Raw genomic sequence first — 26,586 nt, forward strand, 5'->3', positions numbered from 1 at the left:
TCACCACTGGCTGCACTAGAGGTTGCTTTTTTGTTCTTTAAGGGTTACATTTTGCTGATTATCTCTTCTGATCTACAAGTTTTGGTACGTTGCTGTCCCTTCTCATCACTGTTCTTCAAACAAACTGGCAGGGGAAAAATGTGACCATTCATTACACTGATACAAATCCAATTCTTGTCACTGGTGGAGCATTTACCTGTCTCTAACATCTAGGATAACCATACTTCTAACATTACAGCACTCAGTGGTGTTCCCTGACACTTTTCTCCTGTCTGCAATCACCAAGCACTGCAGGGACATGCCAGGAGGGATACACCATTGGCACTGCCAGATGCTCCTGCTACTTCTTGACCCACAGCCACTCAGCCACCAGCAGTGGGACTGCCTGCTCTGCTGGCAAAACACATCCATGTGTCTGATATGCCCATGTTTACAGGCTCCCTGAGCCAGCAAGTCCAGGGATTTTTAGGTGGCTGAACCTCCTCCTGTTTTTTTCAGTGATTCTGGCAAACAGTCAAGGAACAAAAGCTAAGACAGCCAGTTCCCGTTTGCGGGCACGTCCCTACATTTCAGTGTGGCAAACCTTGTGATTTAGCAAGCAAGAGCCTTCTGCCCCAGGGCTGTTAAAAGCTGTGCTTTTTAAAAGAAAAAAAAATAAAACAAACCTGTCAAGACTTCCAAGAATATTAGAAAAACACCAGCATAGATGGGCTGCAAGACTGGGATCAGGCTTTCATCAAGATGCCTCTACAGAGGCATTTGCAGGCTGTAAGGCTTTTTAAAAAGCTCCCATGAGCTTTCTGCTCAGTCCTTAGACAAGTTTGTCCTTAAGGAGAAAGGAAGAAAACACCAGAGGCTTTTGCTACCCTCCTGAATAATGCTTCTTTCTGATACCATTTGCTGCTTTTCTCCCCAGAAGTGAGTACCCCAGTGTCTGAAGTGGAAAATGTTGGCTCACAGGACAGAGTTCACTGGTGGAAAAGGACACGTTTAATCAATTTAGTGTAATACTTTCCACTCCTGCAAGCAGTGGCCATGGCTGGTGGGAGCCTGAGCCTGATGTGCTGTGCCTCTTAGCCAGGACTGGCTCCTGGCATGGACTAAGCAAATTCTCAAACACCAGGTCCCCGTGGGCTCACAGGTGGGCACATGTGCATGCATATGTGCATGCAGGTGTGCACATGCGTGTGTGTGCATGTGCATGCCCTGCACAGAGTCCCACAAGGTGTTTGTGCCAAGGCAGATCCACTGTTCAGCTGGTTACTTGGTTCCAGGGCTGCACCAGGCTGGCAAGGGGCAGCAATGGGGAAAATTATGGTAGTTCTGCAGTGGTCCCAAGCTGCCTCAGAAGGAAGCAGCTGGTAAGGACCAAACCTCCATGGTTACTACAGTTTCCCACACAGGGTCACAAGCCCAAAGGCAATGTCATGAGTGGTGGCATCCTTGTGTGGACGGAGGGAAACCTACCACTTCTCTGGGGTGCTGGATGCAGCAGAGATGTGGCTGGTGGTGGTCTTGGACACCTGACCCTCACAATGTCACGGTTAGCTGTCCTTGGATACAGCCTGGTGGCCCTTGCACCCACCTGGGAGATCTCTGCCTGTCCTTTTCCTGCAGCTGCTGGGTCTGTCCGCTTCCTCCTGCCAGCCCCAGCCTCGGGCATCGCGGCTTGTCGCAGCCTGTGCCCGCGCTGCTGCTGGCGGCCGAGGGCAGCAGCGACTGAGCACTGAGCAGAGGGGACTGGCCCCTTACACCTCCTTCTTGGCTGACATTTTACGTGCAGCCAACACTGGGGCCAGCTCTGGCAGCGAAGTGAGAGATTGGCGCTGAGTACCCGGTTGTGCGTGTCAAACCAGGCACCTTAAAATAAGAATCCATTTCTAAAAACCCAAACACGGCGTCTCCCTGAATCGGTGCACGATGGTGCTGGTAGGAGAGATCTGTGGCACGGCACCCGCTGCAGGGCTGGTACCCAGAAAGCCAGGGAGCAATCTCCTTCTCTGTTATACAAACAGGTATTGCCTTTGGGAGCAGGATCCGTTTTAACATACTTATTGCGAGAATGAAAGACAAAAAAGCAGAGTCCTCTGCCAAGAGCAAGCGAAATGGGCATGCTTTTTAAAGAACTACCACAAGACTGATTACCTTTCCAAGTAATTAAACGTTGTGAAAGGTTGTTAACGTGCCGATAACAGACAGCTTTGCAAACCGCCGGCACAGCACGATCTGACGGGACAGCAGCGGGCGGAGCGCGGGGCTGCCCCGCCTGCGGGCCCTGCAGGCCGCACGGGCCCGCGGGGACCGGCCTGCACCAGCCAGCCCGGGTCCCCCAGCTTCTGCCTGGGCCTGAAAGGCTGCAGGGCTGATTCTGGCTGCCAGAGGGGCTGCCAGGCCACGGCTGCCCGCCCCAGCTCGGCCGGGGGCACGGGGCCCGTCCCTGGCTGACCCGTGGTGCTTCTCTGGCATCTCGGCAGCACCTCTGCTCCGGAGCTGCTGGTGTTGTAACGCGTGCCATGAGGCCCGCTGGGGAAGCAGGATTACTGAGGGGTGGGATGCCTTTTCCTGAAGCCATATGGGCACGGATGCATCAAAACTGGACCCACCAAGCCCTCAGCCACTGCTGACGCCCACCCTTTTGATGGCTCCTGGGAGTTTCCCCTGTGTGTTTACCCCAGCTTCACCCTACAGCTCTTCTCTTGTATCGCATCCCTCTCTAAACACCCTTTCCCTGCAGCCTGGGACAGCACTTGCTGGTCCCAGCTCCTGAGGAGCTCCTGAATTTCTGTCATGACCCCAGGATCACATCTTAGGCAGAGGGATGGTTGGTGGGCACTTGTTCAGAGCAAGCACCTCCTGGTCCTGCCCTGAGACCTCAGGTGGAACAATTCTGCTTTTTCCTTGTCTTTCTGTACACAGTAGCAGGCGGAAAAATGCACAGGAAAGAAAAGTGCAGGGCATGGTGGAAAGATTCAATAACATCCTGGGTGGGAGCATCCTTGTAATGCTACAACAGCTAGCCCAGCATTAAAAATACTCTGTAGCTTTTCCTGGACGTGGTGTTGATGTAATATCACGCATTGCTTTAAAATAACTTAGAATGCCTTTGACATAGACTGTGTGTAACTCAAGCTTCTGGGTCACTCTTGAGAGGAAAGATGCGTGCTAACGTCCTTAGAAATAATTTGATGGGCGAAGGTGTGGGTGTGAATGTCTTTGAAATGGGTCTTAATGTCTCTACTGACTTTGGGCAGCAGGGTTGTTGCAGAGCCCAGACAGCTTGGCTGGACCCTGAACAAGGGTCTGCACAAGGCTGAACTCCTGAATTTTGGAGTAAAAGAGTAGTTCAAGAGCGCAATAATGGCAGGCAGTTTGGGAAGGCTGTACCTTCCTAGTACCTCGGCCAATGGGGGAAGGAAGAGGGCAACATGCGGCCGGGAGTGAGGGTAAAAGGAGGCTGAGCCCTCCGAAACCTCGAGCGTGTACCCCGGTGGCCTCTCCCTTTATTCGAATAAAGTTGAAGGACTCCTCTGTCTCCTTTTTGGACATAAACCTCTGGCGTTTGTGGACTTTCCTGACATTCTGGTGCTTTCAAAAACCCCATTCTGCATTCCTGATCAAGTCAGGAGTTGATTACAGGAGATGTTTAGACTAGGACTTTAAGGTAACAGTACATAATAGCAATCTCCACCTCACATCACATCACACACTGGCGAGTGCTGCTGTTACTTAAATGTTACTTAAGGCAGCCACTTTCTGCAGCGTGAGCACCGTTTCAGCTTCGTGATGTCAACAACAAAATGTCCAAAGCAGCAAGAAGCTGAAATCCAACCACTCCATGCTCCATAGTGGCTTATAATATTGTAGCTAGTTTGGAATCAACAGGTTCACAGAGACCCGTGACCCCAGGTCTGCAGGGGATGGGGACCTCAGCCAAAAGGAATGCCACCACACTGTTTCCCAGAGTGAGGCTGCACACGTCTGGGTTTGGTGTCATGTACTGGCACAGTGCTGTGCCACCCTTTACAGATGGATTGCTGGAGCAGAGCCTCTCCTGGATGGCAAGAAAAAAAGAAGCCCCTCCCAGGTGATCAGATGCATCCTTGGTCCGTTTTCAGTTCAAAATGCCCACATTCTCAGAAACCATCAGTGCTCCTAACGGATGTTTCTTTTCCAGGCATGCCAGAGGACCAAGTGGCTCAGGAAGATGGAAGGAGGCACTGGATTGCACAGACACCCACGGAATGGAGACGAGCCAGGCCATGCAGGGACACCAGCCAGCTCCAGTGCCGCTGCCCAGACTGGAAAGACTCTCCCTCCTTCCAAGGTTTTCAGCAGTGCACAGGTCGCTATGATAGGAGACAGAAAGGACACTTTGCAGGTTCAGTCAACAAATCATTTTACCTTTGCATTTCAGCTGTCTCTTCTGCTCCCTCCCTGAAACCCCGCCACTGCCTTGAGCCATGTCTGCAGGCGCTGTGCTAATCAATATTACTTGGTGGGGAAAGTAAGTCTCACTTATTGGCCACAAATTCCCCTGAGTGCTTGTGTCAAAGTCTGTCATGTCAGCTGAAGGCAGGCTTACCAGCAGAAAGGTCAAACTGCCTCAGCTAGATCTGAGCTCAGCCATTAACTCCTGTGTGCTTATCTGCCTCCCACTATCAAGAGAACTATCCTTGTGCACTGCACACCTCCCTCCTTCTCCTCCTCATCCTCCTCCTGGGTGCTGTGCTGCCAGGGAGCACTTTGGTGGGGCTGAATCACTCAGGCAGGAACAATGAGCTGTCTGATAAGCCCAGCTGGGTGATCCACTTGGCCTGCACCACGTTTCAGGGAATAACCTCAGAACCCCTCAGAGCATGGATACGGGCTGGAGCCCATCCCACCATCCCAGGCTGCAGTTGCACGGGGCTCGGTGCCCCTCACCAGCATGGCTGTGGTTTGGTCGTGTTTGCCCCTGAGCAGGAGCACTTCAGGTAAGAAGTCCTCAGCATCTGTTCAGCTGAGCTATGGGGGCACTGGCAGGAGTGGGATTTTCTACTCCTAAGGTAGTTTTTCAGTCCTTTCCACTGCTCTGACACGAGAAAATATGATTGTGAAGCCCTGTTCACAAAATACAGCAAGAAAATATTCAAGTCTCTTACCAGACGGGGCAATGGGGAAGGATCCAGGTTCAAGCTCAACAGGGCAGGGCACCCACCCCATAAAAAACTTTCTGCTGGGACTGTGCTGGCAGCACTGCCTGGGATCTTTTGGGGAAGTCCCTGGGCTGCAGAGTGGATGAGCCTCGTTTGGCCGTTTGGCTTCTGATACCAGAGGTGGTGTCTCTGCAGGAGGCAGGAGCGGGGCAAGGCAGGCTCTCACGGTGCTGAAACAGGTTTGGAGCTGGGCAAACAAACACAAGTATCAAGATAAGACTGTTCATCTTGTGCCAAGAGGTGTCTTAGAGGGATCTCTGTTCCCATCTCTCACATCCCGCGTACTCTGGGGCTAGGAGAGAGCTTGTTCGTCCCTAGGCAGGCATCTCCTGAAGCTGTTTTCTGCTTCCCTACACCAGCAAAATGCCTTAAAGTGTGCGTTGTGGTCACCCCTAATAAGCCCTTGTTCCCAATCCATGTCTTGCACCTGCTGCTCTGTGGGTTGGTAGGATCTTTGTCCTGGAATGTGTTAAGAAGGCTGAAGCCATTTCTGCTTTGAAGTAGTTTGGCCTTGTTGGTGTCTGGGATCTCTGCAGAGCTGACCCTGTGGGAGCCAGCAGGACATCTGGCTGCTGCTCCCAGACCATGGCCATGTCACCAGCCTGACTAAGCAGTGCCCATCCTGCTGCAGGACTGCCTTGCTGCTTCCCCACCTGTATCCCAGGCCCTTGGCATCACCCAACCCTGCTTCAGAAAAGGGAAGAGCATCACAGCTTCTGGCTTTGTCCTGGGCTTTTATTTGCACCAGGACTGGAAAAGAGTTAAATTATGTCCACTACATCACCTGGCAGCAGTAAGAGTGGCAGCACTGGTGTCATTACCCTAAACTGGACAGTATGGCAGCACTCATCCTGCTGGGAATGTGGGGCAGAGCCTGCTGTATGCTTGAACACGGGGACAGTGTGGCTGCATTCAGCTGAGAACAATTGAGGGGAGTGCCTCCCTGCCCTAAAGATACACTGTGCTGCTGGAGGGAGGCCCCATGGCCCCATGCCTTGGGGTTATCAGCAGGGGAGAGGACTCCGTGGTCCAAGAGGACATGGGTAGGAAAAGCTCTGTGCTTGACAAAAAGTATCTGAGGAACCACATCCAGAGGCCCTTTGAAGGAGAAAACCTCCGTTCTCCCTTGGATATGCTGGAGTACTTAATAAATAACTGTAATTAAGCGTGAGGTGGTAGCTTAAGAGCTCGTTCCCAGGAGTTAACATCAAAACACTTGCTCTTAGCACTTAAAGAGACAATATGAAAGCAGACTTCACGCACAGATGAAAGCAGAATTGTCAGGAAGGGCTGGAGAGCCCTGGATATGTGTTTCTCCAGAGAGTTCAAGGAAAAGGTCTCAGGAAACAAAAGAGTCACTTGTGTAATAATGAACGGTGACAGAGAAAGCACCAATTTGCAGGGAGGTGGGAGTGAATTTTAAAACAGGACATGAGGAATTGTATGGGGAAGAGTTTGATTTGTCTTGATTGTCCTGCAGCTCCCCACACCCTACCAGCGTGCTTCAGTCTCACCTCTCCTGCAGCCACCCCTTGGTCCAGGAGCTTCCCTGCCCCACTGCAGGAACAGCCACAGCACATCTGAGCTCTCTGACACTGGTGGCAATACACGTTTAAGGTGTTTACTGCAGGCTTCTTCACAGGAGATGTCGGAAGGGTTGCAACAAGAGCAAGGAGAAGGAGAATCATGACTGCAAATATTTTAAATTGAAAATCAATGATCTTGCCCTCAGGCAGGCGGCACGGTGCGGCTGGTGCAGCCCAGCCCTGCTGGGGATGCTGGAGAAGAGGTGCATATGGCCACGTGCTTGCCGAGGGCCAAGCCTAAGCTGCTGCGAAGTGCCCTTATCCACTGTTCCCGTAAAAACACCGTGAAAAGCATTCCCAGGTCTGGGTTTCAGGCTCCTAATTGCTGCCGAAATCGAGAAGCATGAGGAGCCAAAGTCTCATTTGCCTTACAATGATCCTCTCCTGCCCTGGAACCTGGGCTGGTCTTAATTTGTCTTTGGTTCAGGCAAGAATGGACTAGGCAGGCGTACATGTTATCTCTTGTTTTTTTGGAAGCAGGGAGCCTATTGCACAATGCAGCTTGGTCTGGATGACTATTAAAAATGCATGTGTCTGGGGTACTGAGAGCCAGGCTAGTCTGAGTTCCTTCAATCCAAAACAATAAGAAGTATTACGAAGGGACTGATACGGGAATGAGGAGACTCAATCGGACGGAATATTTTTTCCCAATGGGATGTACCAATCCCTTTTGTACGTGTGAGGCTGTCTTAGCCAGCAGGGTTTTGTGCTCCCAGGGCAAAAGGAGCTGCAGTGAAGTCAATGTAAATACACAGTAAAGCTTCAGCATCACGTCTGATGGGTGTGGGTCAGGAGCTGTCGGAGGGCAAGGTGGTGCCGGTCCAGCTGTGGCAGGGAGGTTCCTCACCCCGCAGGAGCTGAGGGCTTGGCCTCAGGTGTGCGTTCAGCTTCCTGCATTTCTTACAGGGCTTTTAACCTGAGGATTTACAAGTGTCAACTAATTGCATCCACATTAGCTGCAGCCAAATATTAAAACAGCCCTCGAATGTAATTTCAAATTAGCTGTTCCCATACTAGGTCTCATGCAAATTCGGCAGGACAGGATAGATGTGCCAAAATTATGTTGGGATAAGGTTTGAAAACAACATTCAAAATGAGCATGAGCTGAAACATGAGGAGGGCAGGTAGTTTAGGTTAATGAACTGCTGAAGATAAAGTATAGAAACAATTCTAGGAGGAGGGATGAAAAACACCTCTCTTTTCCTCTTGCAGAATGCTCCAACACTAATGCTCCAGCACCCCCATCTTGCTTCTCTGTTTCTGGCTGTCACTCTTTCCCTGCATACTTTTTTGCATTTTTCTTGCTGCTCAGCAGACTGGATTGTACAAGCCCACCAGCCTGATGTGAAACAGGACCAGAGCCAGGGTTGATGAGCTCAGGTGATGGCAGTGGTTCCTAACATTTGTATGCCTCGGAGCCAGCGGCATCCTTCACCTGAGGGGGAGGCAGAGCAGGGGGTGGTGACCAGCCAAAACCCAGCCACGACTTTTGTTAAGTTTATTTATTTTGGTGCTTGTTTTACCCTTTCTCTCTTCATTTCTTGACAGCTGCAGCCTGAGTCCTCTCACATCTTGAACTAATTATCTTTCCAGCAGAAAGCAGCATGTGCTGATCACCTGCCACCCAAAGGGAAAAACACATCACGGCCTCACTGTGCCTGCTAGAGCACCTCTCCCCCTCCCACCCCTCACTCCTAGTGCACTTCGAGTTGGAAACATGGGTATATTTTTACAGCCCTTTCCCCACCTCCCCCAAAGTCAGGTGCTGCCTGAAATAAGCCAGCTAACTTGGAGGGAGAATTTCAATTGCGTGAATAATGAAGGTGCTGAAAACTAAACTGCATCAGCAAGAATTTTAGTCCCAAATTCCTGGGTCAGTGCTAAAAAATAACTGAGTTCTGAAGACTTAGCCCCCATGGGTGCCTCATTTCAGAGTTCCCCGAAGGCTCCAGGGTTGAGATGGGTGCTGCTTCTGCCTTCCAAGGAGCTCAGTGTGAGTGGAGGAAAGCCCACTGCTTTCAGATGGGCTCCTGTGGGAAAATACTTTGTCCGTGAGACAGCTTAAATGGGATTTTATAGCTTGAACTTAGATGACTTCTCCCTCCCTACCAGCAAAAAGGACTTGCCCAACGCTGGGCAAATCCTCCAGGGAGGGTGGAAACGAGACACTTGGTGTCTAGGAGCAGGACTGAAACAGTCTGTGAAGCAGCATCGCTGCTGTATTGGCTGCAGATCACCTCGGAGCCCGCGTTCTGTGTGTGCACGGCTCTGCTCTATCTGCTTCTGCCACCTTCCAGCCTGTGCTAGTCAGTGACCTGGCAATGCCAGAGCCTCCCGCGGCGGGCTGGCACACTCCTTGTCCCACGAGTCCCAGGGCTGTCACCTGATGTTCCTGTGACATACTCTGGTTTGGAGACCTAGAGTGGCTCTGCAGATCCCAGGAAGATGGAGGAGTCCACTTAAAAAGTAAAAATAAATGTAAAGATTAAATAATTAAAAATTAAAATAAGGGGGGAAAGTAATAATAGTTTTCCAATTTGAATAAGAATTAAAATAATAAAAAAATTACATGAGAAATAAATAGGAAAAATATTTTAAAATTAAAAAGAAATAATAAGATAATAGCACACAGTATTAGTAAATCAAAGAAAAACGTAGTTAATGAAAATAAATTAAAATTATAGAAGTAATAACCACCAAAATACAAAATAATAGAAATATAAAATAATAAAAATAAAATAAATAAAATAAAACAAATTTAATAATGCTATAAAATCTAGACGAGTCCAACGCTTGGTTTATTGATGTGCTGAAAAACGGACCGAGCCCTGGGGCAACCCTGGTGCCAACCACCCTTCTGCAGGGAGAAGGGCTGGATCAAACCCCCGGGGCCCCGCGGCGGGGCAGGCCGGTCTGCGGGGCCAGATCTGCGCTGTTTCCCGCAGCCCCCGCGCTGCCCCGTGCCGGCGGTGCGCCTGTCCCTTTAAATCCCGGCGGCCGGGCAGGGAATCCCTCTCGCAGCGCGTCATCCGCGGCAAGGAAACCCGCGCTCGCGTCGTGCGACGCAAATGACCATTTTTGGCAACGTGCGACAGCGGACGGCACCAAGCGGGGCGGGGGGAGGCGGGGCCTGCCGGGAACAGGGCGCCGCGCTGCCCCCGCCGCCGCCGGCGGCAGGTGGGAGGCTCCGCACTGCCAAGGTGGGGCCGGTGCGCCGCGGGTTTGACGTGTGCGAGTGCACATGGTGCGGCGGCGGCGGCGGGCGGATAATAAGCGAGCGCGGCCGGGGCGATGCCATTGCTCTGAGTCACCGCGGGCGCGCGGAGCTCCCGCTCGCAGCGCCGCCGAGCCGCGGGGCGCAAGACCCGGCTGAGTCACCCCGCGCGGGGAAAAGGGGCGGCCGGTGTGTGGTGGTGGTGGAGGAGGAGGTTGGGGGGGCGGAGGAGATCCGCTCCGCCTGCAGCCCCCGGGCCCGGAGCCGCTCCGCCGGCGGGGCGAGTTTCGCCGGGCAGCGCGGAGAGAGGACATCGGCGAGCGCCCGCTTGCGCGCACGGCTCTGCTCCCGCCGCGCCGCCGAGTCCCGCCGTCCCGTCCCGTCCCGCAGGCGCTCGGCTGCTAACTGAGCCACTTTTATCATCATTGTTATTATTTTTATTTTTGTTATCCCTTTATTTTTATTTTTTCTTTTTTTAAATTTTTTTTTTACCTTTTTCTCCCCGCTTTCTTCCTCGTCTCCAAAGCCGTTTTTATTTTTTTTTTTTCCCTCTCCGCGGCGAGCGTTGGGAGGCGAAAGGCAAGAGCCGAAGAGGTCGGGAGGAGAAGGGGGCGGGGAGACGACGAGGGAGCGGCGGGTGTCGGTGTGGGAAGGCGGGGACGCGGCTCCCCCGGCCCGACCTCGGACCATGTACCAGGACTACCCCGGGAACTTCGACACCTCCTCCAGAGGCAGCAGCGGCTCCCCGGGACACCCCGAGACCTACTCGAGCGGCGCAGCCCAGCAGGTAGGGCCGGGCGCTGCCCCTCTCCCCCGGTCCCTCCGGGGGCTGCTCCGAGCGCTCCCGGGACGGGAGTTCACCGCCACGCCCGGGGAGCGGCCGGCGCTTCCTCCGCGCTGGAGGCGCGGGCGCCCGGCGGAGAGGCGCCGGTGGCGGGGGCGCAGGCGGTGCCGGGGCGCGGGGCTGTCCGCAGCCGCCGCTCCGTCCCGCCGCCCGCCCTGAGCGGGGCGCCGCCGTTTTCCTTCGCTCGCTGTCCGCCCGCCCCGGAGCGGGTGCCGCGACGCGTCCGGAGGGACGCTGACCGGAGCTCCCCGCCTGTCGGGCCGGGGCTGTTGTGGGAGGCACGGCCTGCCCCGAGCGGGGACAGCGGCGAGGCAGCGCCCGGCGGGCGGTCTCCGCTGGGCCGGCCCCAGGTGGAGCGGGGTGCCGGCTGTCGGTGCCGAGCCCCCGCCTGTCGGCCGGGCAGCCGCCGCAGCGCCGGGCCGGGACCCGCTCGGCAGCCAAAGGGCTCTACGGGCGACTTCTCTGCGAGGCCGGTAACGCGAATATAGGGGCGCACCGAACTCTTCCTCCTTCCTGCTTTTGTTCTCATTGGGAGCTTCTCGCTGTCCACGTTCATCGCGCCTGCCCGGGTGGTGCCCGGGGCTCGCCCGCAGCACTTTGGGCGGCTTCGCTGGGACTTTGGGAGGTGCCGCCCGAGTTATTCACGGAGCTGTCGCAGCCGCCGTGGAACACGGAGGGATGGCTGGAAGCGGGCTCTGGGTCTTTCCAGCGCCTGCGGTTGTCTGCCCGATTCTCCCCCGTTAAACTTCGTCTCCGAGACGCTGACACTCTCTTTGCCTTTGCCTCGGGGCCCACGCTGGCACCCCGGGGCCGGCGGCGTGCCGCTGTGCTCAGCCCCCTGCCCGCCCGCTCCTTGGCTCCGCCGGCCGCTCCCCGGCAGGCCGTGCCTTTTTCCGAGCGGGAGTTCCCTGGGGCTCGCCGGAGCGTTCCCCGCGCTCCCCGGCCCCGCTCCCCGCTCAAGCCCCACTACCGGGCGGCGCTTCGAGAATGGGGAATATTTCCTGTGGAAGCGGCGTGAATTGACGGACCTGAAAGCCCAGTCTTGTGGTTTGTCTTTTTTCCCCTTTCATTTTCCCAAGAAAATACCTCGAAATGACTTATATGCCTAGATCGACTAAATCTACCACTTCTGGGGAAGGCATTACACAATCGGGCCAGTTATACAAACCTGAGTTATTTCATAACTTGTTTACATCAGCTGGCCCAGCCTCACTCTTTTTTTGCCTTTTCAGAGTTGGGCTTCTCACCCCCCCACACCCCCTTTTTCTCACAATATTATTTCTTGTGTGGCTTGTATGAGCGAACTGGCAGTGTGAGCACAGTGTAGCCTTCGCATCAAGGAGTCATAGGATAATTAAAAGATAAAAAAACTTAAAAAGGAAAAAAGTCCAGTCTAAAACTCTGCCAGCCGTACCAGCCCGTGACATTCCTCACATTAAAGAAGTTTTACCAGAAATGACTCGCTGCCGCTCCCCGCCTGCTCCAAACGCATCTCGCTGGTGCCCTCTGCGGGCTGCGGACTGGGGTTTCCAGGGATTCTAGCTCTGATAAAGCTTATTCCCTGCTTTACAGTAAACGCTAGGGCAGGGTGGGGGAGCGGGAAAGGGGGCTGAGAAGCTGGAAACGCCCGGCAAACTGCAAATTCTCACTCTCCCTTTCCTGCTGTGATTTAACAGCTGCTCTGGATTCAAGCACTTGCTGCAGGAGGTCGAGAAACTCCGTCACTGCTTCACATTTGAGCTGTCACAGTCTGAGCAATAACTGGGTTTTCCCCCTTTTCTGGGGCTCCACGTCTTCCCCAGGCAGCTGGTGTGCGTGCCGTCTGATACGGGGACCAGAGCCCAGTTTCTAGGGTTACTATCTGAGACAGGGCTTTGAGCAGGACGTTGGCTTAGTGAGAATATAAATGTTTTCTTTAAGAATCCGGGAGATTTCTCAAGGCCTTGTGCTCTGTCTTTCCCTTGATCCTTACAGATGTTGTAGATTAGGATCAAATGTAAGCGTTGCCTTTACCCTAGCAGTTGGACTGTTCTGCTGATTCTGGTCTATGGAGAGCTGCAGTTTTATCACTACAGAAAATATGCATTGCTGAAATTTTTTCTTTATTGTGTTCTTTTTTTTCCCCCAAAAAGCAAGAAAAGATGCATCAGTCACATATTTAAATGGAAACTGTGTCTCTGAGCCAAAACTTTGATCCTTTTTAATTATTTTTTCCCATACAGCACAGCACTGGAACATTTTTCTTTTAAGTTGCATGTCATGCTATTTTCCTAATCACTGACTTGCCATGTGGTAAACATAGACTTTAATGAGAAGAGTTTGTGTACTCTTTCAGAGTGGTCAAGCTTCCCCTGAGATATTATAGCATTGTGTCCAGTTTTCCTTCAAGGAGATGTTCAACATAGGAGAGCTGTCAAGGGTCTTGTATTTGTTGCAAGATCTATCACATATGCCCTATATTTGGTAACTGAGTAGTGTTGAAGATGCTCTAGGATTTTTCTCAGTCGCTTTGCTGTTGGATTTCATTTTTTTTTCCCCAGCCATTATACTGATTTCTCGCCTGGTGCTCAGCACTTAGTTACAGATGTCAGTGAAGGTCCAGAGTGGACCAAAGATGACAGTGGGGTGCTCTACAGAAACCTTAAGGTGGAGAAAGGAAACACACAGCCAAAGCTTGAAATGTCCCCGTGCTGTCTGTGCTGCTAAGTTGTGAGCTGCTAACGTAGTCTGTTCCTGCTTGTGGCAGGACTCACTGGAGCCTCCCCCGACTGTGGATCTGAGAAGGCTCTCATCCAACCCCATATTTTTAAGGCAGAGCAGAGACTGACCTCAGTTCTTGGCACACTTAATAACAGGACTCTTTCTGTTTGCTGTTTAGTTGTTGGGGTTTTTTAATGATACCTTCATCTGCGTTTGCTTGGGTCAGGAGGAGAGCGGTGGGTTCGTGGCTGAGCGCGTGCTGCGTGTGTAGCCCTGCAATCTGCCTATCGCCTCATCTTTCTGTAGTGCACTGAATTCCTTGCAGAGAGGAAGAACTGAAAGCTGGCGGAGAGCTGCTTCCAGGAGCCTCTCGTGGGTCAGGAGAGGAGAGCTGTGCATGTCCTGCGAGAGGAAAAGGCAGGAAGGGGGTCTGGAAAGAGGAGAAGTGGGTGAGGGTGGGAAGTGCTGTTAGGCTTTCAGGGACATTGAAGCTGTGTGAGAGGAAGAGGGATGAGGAGAGCAAAGATGGGGCTGTAGTTTGGGGGGAAAGTTCTGGCACTTCTATGTGAGGAAGGTGGTGCTCAAAGGGGCTGTGCAGGGGAGGTGACAGGGAATTCAGGACCTGCCACTGCAACCAGCAGCATCCCAGGGGTTAGAGCTGCTGGCCACTGGGCAGAATGTGGTGCCCAGCAGCATTTTGGCACGGCAGAGCTGATCTCGTGCAGCGTCCTAGCAAGAAAAGCAAGGTATGTGGGGAAAGCCTGATCAGTCAGGAAGCAATGCTTGTAAAACCTGGCGTTAGACTGAGCACACTGTGTCTGAAGACTCAGCCTGCCACAGCAGTGTGTCCCTTAATTAGTTATCCAGGAAAAATACTGCCTTTGGAAAGTACAGAATACAGGTTTGGGGGATTTTTATTTTTATTTCTAAGGTATTTTTGAGTTCTTAGAAGGGAAGCTGGTGACAGAGATGGAGCATGGCACAGAGAGGAACTGGTCTCTTCTCCCCAGGTCTGCAAGCAAGCATTGTGGAGCTGCAAGGGATATGCCTGAACTGAGCAACTCCTGTTTGCTGTGCGGGAGACCTCTACTAGTGTTACAAAAGGGTCCTAGGTTGAATACAGGTGTGATTAGAAATGGAGTACTTGCTAAGTCGATACTTGGAGCCTGATTTTTGTGTCAGATGCTGGTATTTTATGTGGTTGATTCAGTGGTGGAACGGACTTTCACAACCTCTATTGGGAGTTTTTAGCGCGTTATTAGCGTGTAGGCAAAGGTTAGCACTGGAATGCCAGTGGTGTCCCTATGGCAAAGCACCAGAAGCTCTCTGGATGTTTTACAGTCATAGCTTTGTAGTGTCCCTGCAGGGAAGACAGGACCTTTCTTCTCTGGTTTTTGGTTGTGAAAGGGAGGGTGGTGGCACAGATAGGTAATGGTCGTGGTAGAAGCCACTTGCGGATCTGGAAGTAGGGCTCACATCCCTTGAGTTGAGCTCGTGGTTCAACTGGTCTCGCACTTCCTCCCTTCTGTGAGGTTAAGGTCCTCTTGTGTTCTGGTTATGGAGGCACCAATGCATCCTCTTCTGTGCCTGTGGTCACAGCCTGCACCATGCAGAGCAAAGGAGGGGATTTGCACCCATAAATTCTGATGCAGCGTTGACAGTTTGTGGCTCAGTGCCTCTTTAACTAATTGGGGGAGGTGACATGGACTCTGAAATGAGCTGAGGCTGTGTTGGACTCAAGCTCCAAGTGAATCTCTGAGGTGCTGTTGGGGGTTTTGCCAAGGTCTTAGTACCAGTGTCATCCTCTCTCTGTAATTTCCCCGCCTGCTTAACTTGACTCACTCCTTCCTTCTCTCATCCTTCCTTGCTCGATTTTGAGCTGTTCAGAGGTGTAAGTCAGCAGCTCTCAGTATTCAGACTGGCTCTCCTGGTCTTCACAGGTGTTGGCAGCTCGCTAATGCTGGCCTGAAGTGCTGTAGCTATCAGCATGTGAAATACTATTTGCAGTAGCCTTGGTTTAACAAAGCTCTTAAGGTGCTTGACTGGGCACACCCTGAAAAGGAAATCTGTGTTGTGTCCCTTATCTGGGACGCTTACCTGAGCTGAGGTCAGGCTGATGCAAGGGCTCTTGCTTCTCTGGGAAGCTAGGTTGTTGACCCTGGAATGTGCATTTTTCATGGAGTCATTTCAAGGCTTACAGACCAGTGTTGGTGACAGCTGTGTGTCTTACAAGCCCTGTCCCTTGCTCAGTGATTGCTGGAGCAAGGCCTGTCTGCGAGTTAATTCCAGTCTAACCATTGAAAGCCTCCTGAAGGAGCTCAGCATAGACAAAAACATTCTTTCTCTCCTGCTTCCCCCTCCGGGGACAAGCGATTGTTTTCCTTGCAATTTAGTGCCAGCATATTATCCAGATGGATTTACCTCTGTCTGAAAGAAGGTGTACATGTATTTTGGAGGCGATCATTACCTGCTGCCTTGGTTTTACTGCTGCCTTGTTTTGTCTAGACAGTGCAGAGAGCTGCAGGGAACTTGTCCGATCTGAATCCTAAGACCTACTTTATAGGCTGCTATTAAAATACATATCCTTGCACGTAACCATCTCAGGGCTGGGTTTCTCAGTGAGCACAGAGCTACTGAAGGAGAAGCAGACTGCTGTTCTTGCCATACCAAGCTCTACGTGGACCAAGCCCAAATTTCAGGGCAATCCTTTGGTGAAAGGAAGCTTTGCTCTGCTTGGTAGTGGCATTTCAGAACTGAAGTTTCTCTTCCTTTTCTTTGGGTTAAAGAGAAGTGTTTCTCTAGAAACTCCTTAATTCCCCTTTTGCTCCATGCCGGAAGGAGTGGTGGGCACTGGCAGGAGGTGGCAGCAGTGGGGACGGTGCCTGGGAGGGGAGGTTGGGTTAGGGTGTGCTGGGGAGCTGTGTGGGGGAAGAGGAAAGGGGTTGGGAGAGGGCAGGGCTGCTCTGGAAGGGAAGTGCCTGAGCCCAGTGCCTTCCTCAGGGCTGTGGCAGGCAGGGGCAGCAGCACCAGCTACTGGTGTTCTTGCTTCAGGTGCTGCTTTGATCCTCACTGGTGCCGCTCCTGAGGGCCTAGCTGGTTTTGGAATAACCACTTATGTTCTGCTCTCATTGATGGTTTCTTCTCTGCTCTCTGTCCCTCTTCTCCTTTGTCTTTCTTCCTAGAAATTTCGAGTAGATATGCCAGGATCAGGCAGTGCTTTTATCCCTACGATCAACGCCATCACAACCAGCCAAGACCTGCAGTGGATGGTCCAGCCCACCGTCATCACCTCCATGTCGAGCCCTTACTCCCGTTCGCACCCCTACAGCCACCCGCTGCCCCCGCTGTCCTCAGTGGCCGGACACACGGCTCTGCAGCGTCCTGGTGTCATCAAAACCATCGGGACCACAGTGGGACGGAGACGGAGAGATGAGCAGGTAACTGCAGAGGGGACAGCAGCTGGGAGTGCCTTGAAAACAGATGTACAGAGATTTTTTTTGCCCCCCCCCATGAGATCTCCCAGCACCACAGGGGAGCACTGAGGTCCATCCCTGGTACTGTTCACGTGCTGGGGCTTCTTAGGGTGGTGTAGGGTGTAAGCTGGAGGGTGACTTTTATTGCTGCCTCCTCATCATATGGTGAGATTTACCCAGTCTTCATCCAACACTTCACACCACCAGCCCGCATTGCGGCTTGGTTTCAAAAGCAGGTGAAACTCTGAAGTTGAGCCTTGGGTTTCAGTTTGAGTGTTTCTGCCGCTCTAGGCAGAAGGAAACCTCCAAGAAAGCAGAGCAGCTTTCATGTAGGTCCTTTACAAATCTGACACCAAATTACATCAGCTTGTGTTTTCTGTCAGCTCTGTAGCTGCTAGCACTGCTCCAAAATCCACTTGTGTGATACCCCTAGTAGCAGCCAGCAGCATGCAGGGAGGAACAGCTTCCCTAGAGCCCCTCAACTCCAGTTGGAAGAGCCTTCTGGAGGACTGGGGTCTAAACCCACCTTCCCACTACAAACCTGTAATTGCTTGATCTTTTTGCAGTAGTTTGGTGGGGATCCCATAAGAGATTTTTCTGCTCCAAACCCAGAGGTATTTTTCTAACTGGCATGAGGTGGCTTGTACCACTGTTGCCCTGTGCTCTCAACCTCCTAATGGGTTTATCAAACTGGGACCCTGGATCTGGTGGACTAGGTGCAGGCATCTTATCTTCTGGAAATCGGCACTGTTCTCCTCTTCGTAAGAATCAGCCTTCTCCAGGGCTGTCTGGTCAACAACTATTCACAATGCTAGGCTGATTTCTCTTTTAACAAAAAAACTAGGTCTGACTAAACTCGATCTCCCCAAGTTGTTCCCAAGCAGCATTTGTGTGGGTCGCTGCAGAGCAGTGCAGTGAGACACGCTGCACACCCTCCAGACACGAGCGCATGCTGTTGCGTGAGGTCTGTTTCTAATAAGACTCACCAGCCCTACTTTTACTTCTACGTCATCTGTTTTGATTCACAGTCCGATTATTTTGTGGGGAGTTGCTGTCTGGTTTAGACCCAAGAGGTTAAAGATAGAGTTTAGCAGTACCTCTGTGTGGGGAGCTGGTATGGCTGCAGTGAGGACTCATTTTTGGGAGGAAGGATGGAGTAGCCGTGGTGGTTCGGGTACGTGCCAGCCTTTTCCACCAGCTGGAGCTACTTCCCTGTTCCCTGCATGCAGGGCTGGTGTCCAAAGGCAAAGAAAGTCTCACAGAGCTGGAGGAATAATTAGCAACAACTAATTTGTTTGACAAATGCTGCCTCTGTGTTCACAAATTGGCCGTGAAGAGATCACCATATTCTCTGCTTTATTTGTTGTTCAGAGTTATTTGCTGAAGGATGCCTGCCAAGCAATTCCTGGCCTGTGGCTTGTTTGCAAGCCGTTCATTGTGGGTCATTCAAAGCCAAGTCCTTTTGATTAGACACGTGCTAAGGCAGTACCCGGGCTCTTTACTGTGGCCCTTTGGCTCAGGCTTCCACGGCTGGTGCTTTGAACGCCACATCGGAGTGCCTTTTTGGAAAACCTTGTGTAACACTTTATGAAAAGAGCCTGTTTTGATGAACGTTCCCGACAGTGAATGCACGTATTGGGCTTGGACAAGCTACGAATAACGCGTACAGCAGGGGCACAAAGAGTGCCAAATCCAACCACTTTCAAACAAATCCAGCAACCACTGATGGAATATTCCTTTTTAGACCTGGTAAAATGTTAAGAACATCCAGATTAGGGGCTTCTGCCCTGTTTCTGCAATTTTTGCAAAGCAGTCTTTGAAACAGATAATTTTTAAATTATTGAAGGCCTTTGGAGCAGAAATTTTACTCCAAACATATTTCAATGAGATCTGTGCTTCCAAAGCATAAAAAGGCTCTCAAACTCTACACAGGGGCCCCAAGTCAGCATAGCTTCTGTGTGCATGCTCAGTGCTTTGCCATACTGTAGATACTTGTGTGCAACTACATTTTTACCCTGCACTCGTATGGGGTGGGAAGAGAGTGGGAGCAGGGAGAGCAGTGCCTGCAGGGGCTCCTTACTGGGGGAAATATGCTGCCCAGCAGAATGGAGGTACACCCTCACCCTAGGATGGACATTGTGAGCTGCTGATGGAAAAAGATTTTGGGCCTAAATTCTATGTCCTGCTGTTCTAGAATTGCTTGTGGTGCTCACTGAGCATCCAGGGGCTCATGTTACATACAGGTGAAATCACAGGCACAGATCAGATCCTGAAAAAAGCAGAAATGAGCGAGCTGAATGCCCAGAGGCTGAAGTTAACTTACTGAAACTGCAAACATCAACATTGGGGAGATAGAGCAAGCCAAAACAAACTAGGCTGAAGTTGGAGTAAAACTAACACTAAAAAGAAAAGATAGTAGAACTGTGAATGGCTCATTTGTGATATTGACAGTCCGTGAAAATATTAAAACTGGGCCTTCTCTGAAGAGAAGTGTTTTTTACCATTCTGTGCTGGCACTCTGTGAGATCTGACATGGGCTTTGCCAGGTGTCAGGGTTTTGCTTTCGTTTACAATCACCAGGCCAGAGTCCCTGCAGCACACGGGCGGGGTGAGGCTGAAGAGTAGGGCACAAGGTTGGAATGAAGGGCTGGGCACGTGTCCTGGATCCCCGTGCTGCTCTGTCTGCTTGGATCCTGCTGGATCCCCGTGCTGCTCTGTCTGGATGGCTCCTGCTGGATCCCCGTGCTGCTCTGTCTGCTTGGATCCTGCTGGATCCCCTAGCTGGGCTGTCTGCAGGGCTCCTGCACCGTGGGTGCCACAGTGGAGAGCGGGGTCACATCTGCCCACTCTGTGCCCTGCTGTACTGCTCCTTGGCTTTGGCCATGGCACAAACCTATCTGCGGCTGCTGCGGTTTGTAAAACTTGTCTCAAACCCCCAAAACTAGGCATAGCTTTGGCCAGGTCTTGTGAGCTCCTGCTCACTTCCTCTGGTTTCGCAAGAGTGTAGCTGGATGGGTTTCTATGGAATTGCTCCTGATTTACATCAGTGAGGATGTCAGCTGGCCTCAGGAAGCCCTTGATATCACTGGAGCCTTGCCCGCTGATGCAAGAAGCAGTGTGTTATCTCGCTGAGTGCTCAAAAATCTGAGGTCAGATTTTTGGGTGGTATAAATCATTGTTGCTTCATGGACTTCATGGGAGCTCTGCTGATTTCCCTGTCTCCCCCTATACACCATCCCGACCTTCAAGAGAACAACTATTTTTGTGTGGGAAGCAGCAGATATTTTCTTTCAAGAAAGAGGCACTTACAACATCGTGCTCTGGTTTTGCTTAACGTACCACCCAAGTTGTGAAACAATCAGAGCATCTTTTATCTGTTTGGCCTTGGTGCAGATTCACTGTCCTCTTACACAATCTTCTCCCTGTGCTCTGCTCCTTCTCTCCCTTCTGCTAAGACCTGGTGCAGGCAGAGATACTGTGTGCTTTCATCTTCTGCTGACATCAGTGACGAGGGGGAGTGCTCAGCATCCTGCTGGATCAGGCTTTTTTCCTTTGCATTGTGGTTAAATCCTCACAAACTTAAAGGAATGCCTTGCTCAGATCTGATTGGATTTTCTTGGCACTTGCCCACAGCTGTCGCCTGAGGAAGAAGAGAAGCGAAGGATCCGGAGAGAGAGGAACAAGCTGGCAGCTGCTAAGTGTCGTAACAGGCGTCGAGAGCTAACAGAGAAACTCCAGGCGGTACGTGCCCTGCATGCATTTCTCCTTCCTTACTGCCCACCCTTCCAACGAGCTCCAAGGGCATTGTTCTTCCTCCACCAGCATGTTCGAGGAAGATGCTTCAAACACTCTCTGCCTTCCTCATCCAATGCTGCCCAAGGGTACTGCTCCTACCTCAACAGTTGCTGATGAGGGGGACTTGGCCCTGGAGCTTAGGACCCTAAAATTCTCTTTGCTGAGTGCCCAAAATGTCCTAGGAGCTCTCTTCCCTTCTTGCCTCTCAAGTAGCACAAGTCTCTCTCTCCTTTCCACTTACGAAAGGTGACTCTGGTCACTGTCCATAAGTGGAAAGACACTGTGTGCCTCAAAGGCAGGTTTTAAGGACAAAAACACTGAAGAGGTAGGATCACCTGAAAGCCATAGAAAGCAAGGGAGACGTACTCCTCCTTTGGAGGTGGGGTGGTAACTGACTTCCTTCAAAAAGGAAGCACCACAGAGATGTGTGCCCTGATGCTGTATGAGTAATAATTAGTAAAGCTGGAGAAGGTAGAGCTGAGCATAAAAACCAAGGGGTGGGTAAGGTTGAAGAGAAGACACGATTGGGTTGTGTGTGAAATAAGCTGAAGGAAAGGCTCCAGTGCTCCTGGTCAAGAACCAGCCTGGTTTTATCTAATGGTCTTGTTAACAAGCACAGCAGCAGTGAAACCACACCTGTGAAACGTGCTGCTGCCTCAAATTAGGAGGTGTTCTCAGTGGAGGGGAGGCAGGACATCATATAGAAATGTTGTGACTGAAGTGATAGAAGTGAGAGGAGTGTGCAAAATGGGAAGTCATACCCCAAAGAGCCGAGTGTGAGTTTTGTGAAGCTACAAGCTCCTTGCATGAAAAAGTACTAACTGCTCTCAGACTGACTGTGATCCATCTGCATGATATGACCACGGGAAGGATAAATGTATTAATCATAGGATGCATCAGGGGTGGTCCAGTGTTGGTCCTTTGGGCAAGAGTTAGACAAGTGTCAGACCTAATCTGGAATATGCTCTACAGAAATAAAATGGAAAGAGTTTAGAGACTGCTATACACTACCTCTGTCAAAGTGAAAAGAATATTACTAGCCTAACATGAAAAAACAATGGGAGGAGATTTGGGTCCTCTGCTAAAGTGTCAGATATAGAGCAAGGGAGAAGACTTGAAGTCACAGGCCAAGACAGAGTGGCAAAAACTAGCCATCAGAAAATTAAGGCAAGTTCACAAGGTTCTTTATAACACTTAGATTGGTGATGTTTGGGAATAGCCTGCAAATAAGCACGTGAAGAACAAGATGCTTGACTGGCAATGACCTGGTGTCTTCTTGGCTCATGAAGAGTCTGGGGTGTATCTGCCTATGCCAGATGGGATCTGGACTTGGTGGCCCTGTTCTAGGTGAGGAGTAGTTCCAGAGCCTTTGCTATTTTATTTATTTATTCCCCTTTTGTCTGCAGGAAACTGAAGTACTGGAGGAGGAGAAGTCTGTGCTCCAAAAGGAGATCGCTGAGCTCCAGAAGGAAAAGGAGAAGCTGGAGTTTATGCTGGTGGCTCACAGCCCTGTGTGCAAAATCAGCCCCGAGGAACGTCGTAGCCCACCATCCAGCAGCCTCCAGAGCATTCGGACTGGAGCGAGTGGAGCAGTGGTGGTGAAGCAGGAGCCCGTGGAGGAAGAGATCCCATCTTCCTCTTTGGTCCTTGACAAAGCCCAGAGGTCTGTCATTAAGCCCATCAGCATTGCTGGAGGTTTTTATGGGGAGGAGGCACTCAACACTCCCATTGTGGTGACCTCAACACCAGCCATCACTCCTGGCTCTTCCAATTTGGTGTTCACCTACCCTAACGTGTTGGATCAGGAGTCTCCTCTCTCCCCTTCTGAGTCCTGCTCCAAAGCTCACCGGAGGAGCAGCAGCAGTGGGGACCAGTCCTCAGATTCCTTGAACTCTCCCACCTTGCTGGCGTTGTAATCCCCCTGCGGCCCCCCATTTTGCCAGTGTGTTACATCCCCCACAGCACCATGGGGGGAGCCCCCTCCGTGGGATTAGAGACAGGCACAGGATCGTTCAAGCACAAGGGCAGCAAGAACAAGGATGGGGAAGTGCTACAGCTCCAGGAAGGAGAGTGAGGACCAACGCCAGCTCCCTGGAGGCAGGAAACGGCAAGGGTGGGACTGACACGCCAGGGTTGTTTGCAGAGGGTGATGTCCCTCTGTAGGGACTGCCTGTGGAAACCTCTTTGTGGCCGTAGTGGACCTGGGGAGCGCTCCTGGCCAGGACTGAAGGCGAGCTGCAAACAGTTGCTAGTCGTCCCTTTCCTTTGTGGATTGACTTGATTGGTTGTGCTCTGTGCTTAAATCCTTCTGGTTAGTTGATCTTACAGCTTCTCTCTTGCGCGCTCACTCTCTCTCTTTGCATATAATTTCCAATGTTGTCAATCCCATTACATTTCACTCAGTTGCTCTGAACTCTAAAGTCTAATTAGGATCTTTCCTCTTGGGAATAGCTGTGGGAAACACGTAGGGTTGCCCAGACAGGAGGATGACAGCTGGGAGGACCAGGAGATAAGGGGGACCAAGAGGAGCCCAAGAGCTCAGCAGCAAGGGCAGAGCTTGTAGTCTCTACCCTGAGGCACAGAGACAGCAGAAGTCTCATGTGGAAGCCTTTCTTTTTAAAAATGTGGATATATTTATCCCCTTGGGCTCCTCGAAAAACGAAGTTAGCATCTCAGGGCCAGAGTAGCATCAGAAAAGCTGCTGGGCTGGCACTTACCAGTCACTGGCAGGGTTTTACCCTGGTTTGCTGGATATCAAGTCTGCTGCTTGTTGTTTACTTTTCCTGGGCTGCCTGCTGTCTAGGGAGTATTACATCTTCCTTCCCATCAGGGCTTCTGACTCAGATGCTGATCTCTTCCTGTTAGTAAATCTTCCCCTCCCCTTGGCCATATTTGCAGAACATGGTACAAAAAAAAAGAGGTGGCACCACATGCCTATAAATCTAGGATGGAGACTGGCAGCAGCTGAGACGGTGAAATTAGCTGGCTGTACCCTTGCTGATATTTTCATTGTTGGGAAACAAAGCAGTACATATCTACCAGCACAGCACAGGCCACAAGGCCCCAGCTCCTGACCAGGCAGGAATGGCATGGATAAAGTTTTGACCTGTTTGAACTAAAACAGAGCTTCTGACAGCTCTGGCAAATGACAGATTGACAGCTGAGGAAAATCAATTAGCATTATTTGCACCTTGGTCTTTTGGCCTCTGGTTTTTCTCTAGGCTTTCTTTGCAGATTGATCTTTTGTTGTGGTTGATTGGCCTGAAGACAAAGAATCAAACCAAAGGGCTCTTTCCCTAGTCTAGAGTCCTTCTCTAGCCTGTGGGCTTGACTGCTACTACTAAGTGCTCAGAGAGGACACAGTGCTCATGTTCACTACTGAAAACAGTAATGTGTGTAATCTATTTCCACTTGGAGCCAAGCTCAATTCCTATTGATGTCAAAGCTCTAGCAAACCATGACCCTGTGCACACTAGGATTGCCCAGCTTGCCAGCTAAACCACTTAGGAGATAGCTCTTTGGTCCTGCCTATTGAAGCTGTGGTGACAGCTATTTATTTTGGTGTGAGTTTGTCTTTTTCTTTCATACACACACTTTTTTTTTTCTTTTTTTTTTTTTTTAATCAGCCGAAACTGTGGTGTTTCTTGTTCAGGCTGGACCTGGAGAAATGCAACATACAATTATAGGGCTAGTCATATGAGATGCAAAACTGCTGCAGTCCCCACCAACTCCACTGGGAATTAATAGGTTTCAGTCTTGTGGAACTGGAACTTTACTCAGCAGGGCTAACTTCCCTCAAACTCTGGCCACTGCCCATTCCTTGAATCCATTCAATGGGACACTATTCTGGCTTAAAGGTGGACTTTGGCTTTTTTATTATAACTATTATTTTTAACCCAAGTATTTACCAAACCTGCCAGAAATATGTGCGGGATCCTTTTGCTTCATAACGCTGATTGGATTCAGGCTTTTTTTATATTGCTTAAACACTTCCATTTTGATATTGGTGCTAGAGGGTTCAAATAGAGCTCACACAGTAAATAAAATTAGTAAAGGAGCTGTACTGTCCTTACATGTACATGAAAACTTGCTTTCTAATAAAGTAGATCTTAAATTTCCCATAGTTAGCACAAAGGATCCACTTTTTGTAGGGTTTTACACAGATGATACCACTTTAGGTGAAACTGCAGTTTCTCTGTTTCCATTTTGCCAAATGCTTGTTTGGGCCACTCTGGACTGAGAATCTGAAACTGTTAATAAAACATCTCTGCATGTCATTTCCACACATTTTTGAGGGGAACAACACTGACGTGTTCTGGGTCAGTGGTGGGTGAGTTTTAAAATGATGCAGCTACTTTTGAGGCTAGCTGACCAGGATTGCTGTCTCCTGTCAGATTAGGAACATCCACCCCTTGTAGGGGTTTCAAGAAGTCAGATGTCTCTGCAGATGTAACTGGTGAAACAACAAAAACCTACCTTTGCTTCTGGTCACTGAATCATTGCCAAAAGGAGCTGCAGCTGGTCCTTGTCCACTGCCCTCCTGCCTGGTCATTGACCTGCTCAGAGACAGAACAAGATGCTTCCCTTTCCTGACCTGTGATACTGATGGGAGCCAAGTGAAACTCCTCAAAAAAGAGGATTATTTTCTACTGTTTGGAAAAAGCCCCAGATACCTTGTGCCTGTTCGTTTTCTCCCTCAAGTCTCTCAAAGAATGTCTGTGTTGGGATTGCTGGTCTCCAGCCTTTTGTGTTTTGTGGATCAGCCTTACTTTTGTTTAGTTTCTGACAGGCAGGTACAACTTCACTCCCATTTTGGTCTGGCCCTACGTCTTTTGATGTTTTCTAATGTGCTCTTTGGAAACTGATTGTCCTTCCAATGCCCAAAATGGTTTTTTTTCCATGAGTACCTTCCCTGCTGATTCCTAAATGTAGTGTCTCCATGTTCTGCATGTAATGGGGATGTGGGAGCTGTTGTACCTACTGCTGACAGAGTTGCTGAAGTCAATAGAAAAAGGCCCAGGGAATTTCAGCTGGTGTTGGGTCAGCCCCCTGGTGACTGTCCCAACAAAGCCTCTCCTAACATCCTAAATTCATCAGTGCCAAACTGGGAGGAGTAGTAACAGCTGCATTGAAGGAAACATTCAGCTTCTAGGTGATGTTTGCCATTCCAGTTTTGCCCTCATTCCTCCTTCTCCTTTCCCAGTTGTGGCATTGCCTTCATATATTCCTTTCTTATAGATGTGGAGACTGGGTAAGTCTCAATCCACTTGTGGTGTGATGGGATTTGGGACCAACATGCTGGGGACAGCAGCTCTCTGTTGTGTTTTTATAATTATTATTTAAATGATCTATTTAGTTCATCTGAACCTTTAATTTTGCTGCTTACTGTATGTAGGATCCACCTGGCCTTCATCCTAAATGAAAAGAAAAAAAAAAGAAAACAAACCTAAGACACCTCCCTTCTCCCTGGTCTCTTATTATTTATTGGCAGGCAGCCGTCTTGTGCCTGCTCCAGCAGATCTGCCCGCCATTAATTTAACATCCACCCAAATCACATTCCTGGTGTTTGGTTGTTGCTTTTTTTTTTTTTTTCCCTTTTGGTTGTTGCTTTTTTCATTTTAAAACAGACTTCTGAAATGTAAGAAATCTTATTATCATGACACAAGATCATTTTCGTTAGGAAGGCCAAGTCAAACATTTTAAGAGGTGGGGGGAACAATATACATTTATTTCTTATTTATTTATCATGTTTACATCTTTTGTTTTTCTGTTCAAGACT

General features: G+C 50.5%; 2 protein-coding genes across 2 annotated transcripts; one reads left to right on the forward strand and one right to left on the reverse strand.

Annotated features, from left to right (window-relative positions):
• Positions 1 to 9,975: 9,975 nt before the first annotated feature.
• Positions 9,976 to 26,298, forward strand: FOSL2 (FOS like 2, AP-1 transcription factor subunit). Its single transcript, XM_039697884.1, has 4 exons — positions 9,976 to 10,782; positions 16,722 to 16,976; positions 20,646 to 20,753; positions 22,214 to 26,298. The coding sequence occupies exons 1-4, from the start codon at positions 10,684 to 10,686 to the stop codon at positions 22,721 to 22,723; spliced, it is 972 nt and encodes a 323-aa protein (XP_039553818.1). The 5' UTR covers positions 9,976 to 10,683; the 3' UTR covers positions 22,724 to 26,298.
• On the reverse strand, positions 10,800 to 16,349 carry MISP3 (MISP family member 3). Its single transcript, XM_039697885.1, has one exon. The coding sequence runs from the start codon at positions 11,393 to 11,395 to the stop codon at positions 10,853 to 10,855; it is 543 nt and encodes a 180-aa protein (XP_039553819.1). The 5' UTR covers positions 11,396 to 16,349; the 3' UTR covers positions 10,800 to 10,852.
• Positions 26,299 to 26,586: the final 288 nt, after the last annotated feature.

This window comes from Passer montanus, unplaced genomic scaffold (genome assembly GCF_014805655.1).
Source record: "Passer montanus isolate IOZ18808 unplaced genomic scaffold, ASM1480565v1 scaffold12, whole genome shotgun sequence".
NCBI classification, from domain to species: Eukaryota; Metazoa; Chordata; class Aves; order Passeriformes; family Passeridae; genus Passer; species Passer montanus.

Coding starts and splice junctions, on each gene's coding strand:
- MISP3 (XM_039697885.1), bottom strand. CDS start 11,395: ATGAACGTGGACAGCGAGAAGCTCCCAATGAGAACAAAAGCAGGAAGG.
- FOSL2 (XM_039697884.1), top strand. CDS start 10,684: ATGTACCAGGACTACCCCGGGAACTTCGACACCTCCTCCAGAGGCAGC. Junction 16,977..20,645: donor GGAGACGGAGAGATGAGCAG/GTAACTGCAGAG, acceptor ACTTGCCCACAG/CTGTCGCCTGAGGAAGAAGA. Junction 20,754..22,213: donor TAACAGAGAAACTCCAGGCG/GTACGTGCCCTG, acceptor TTTTGTCTGCAG/GAAACTGAAGTACTGGAGGA.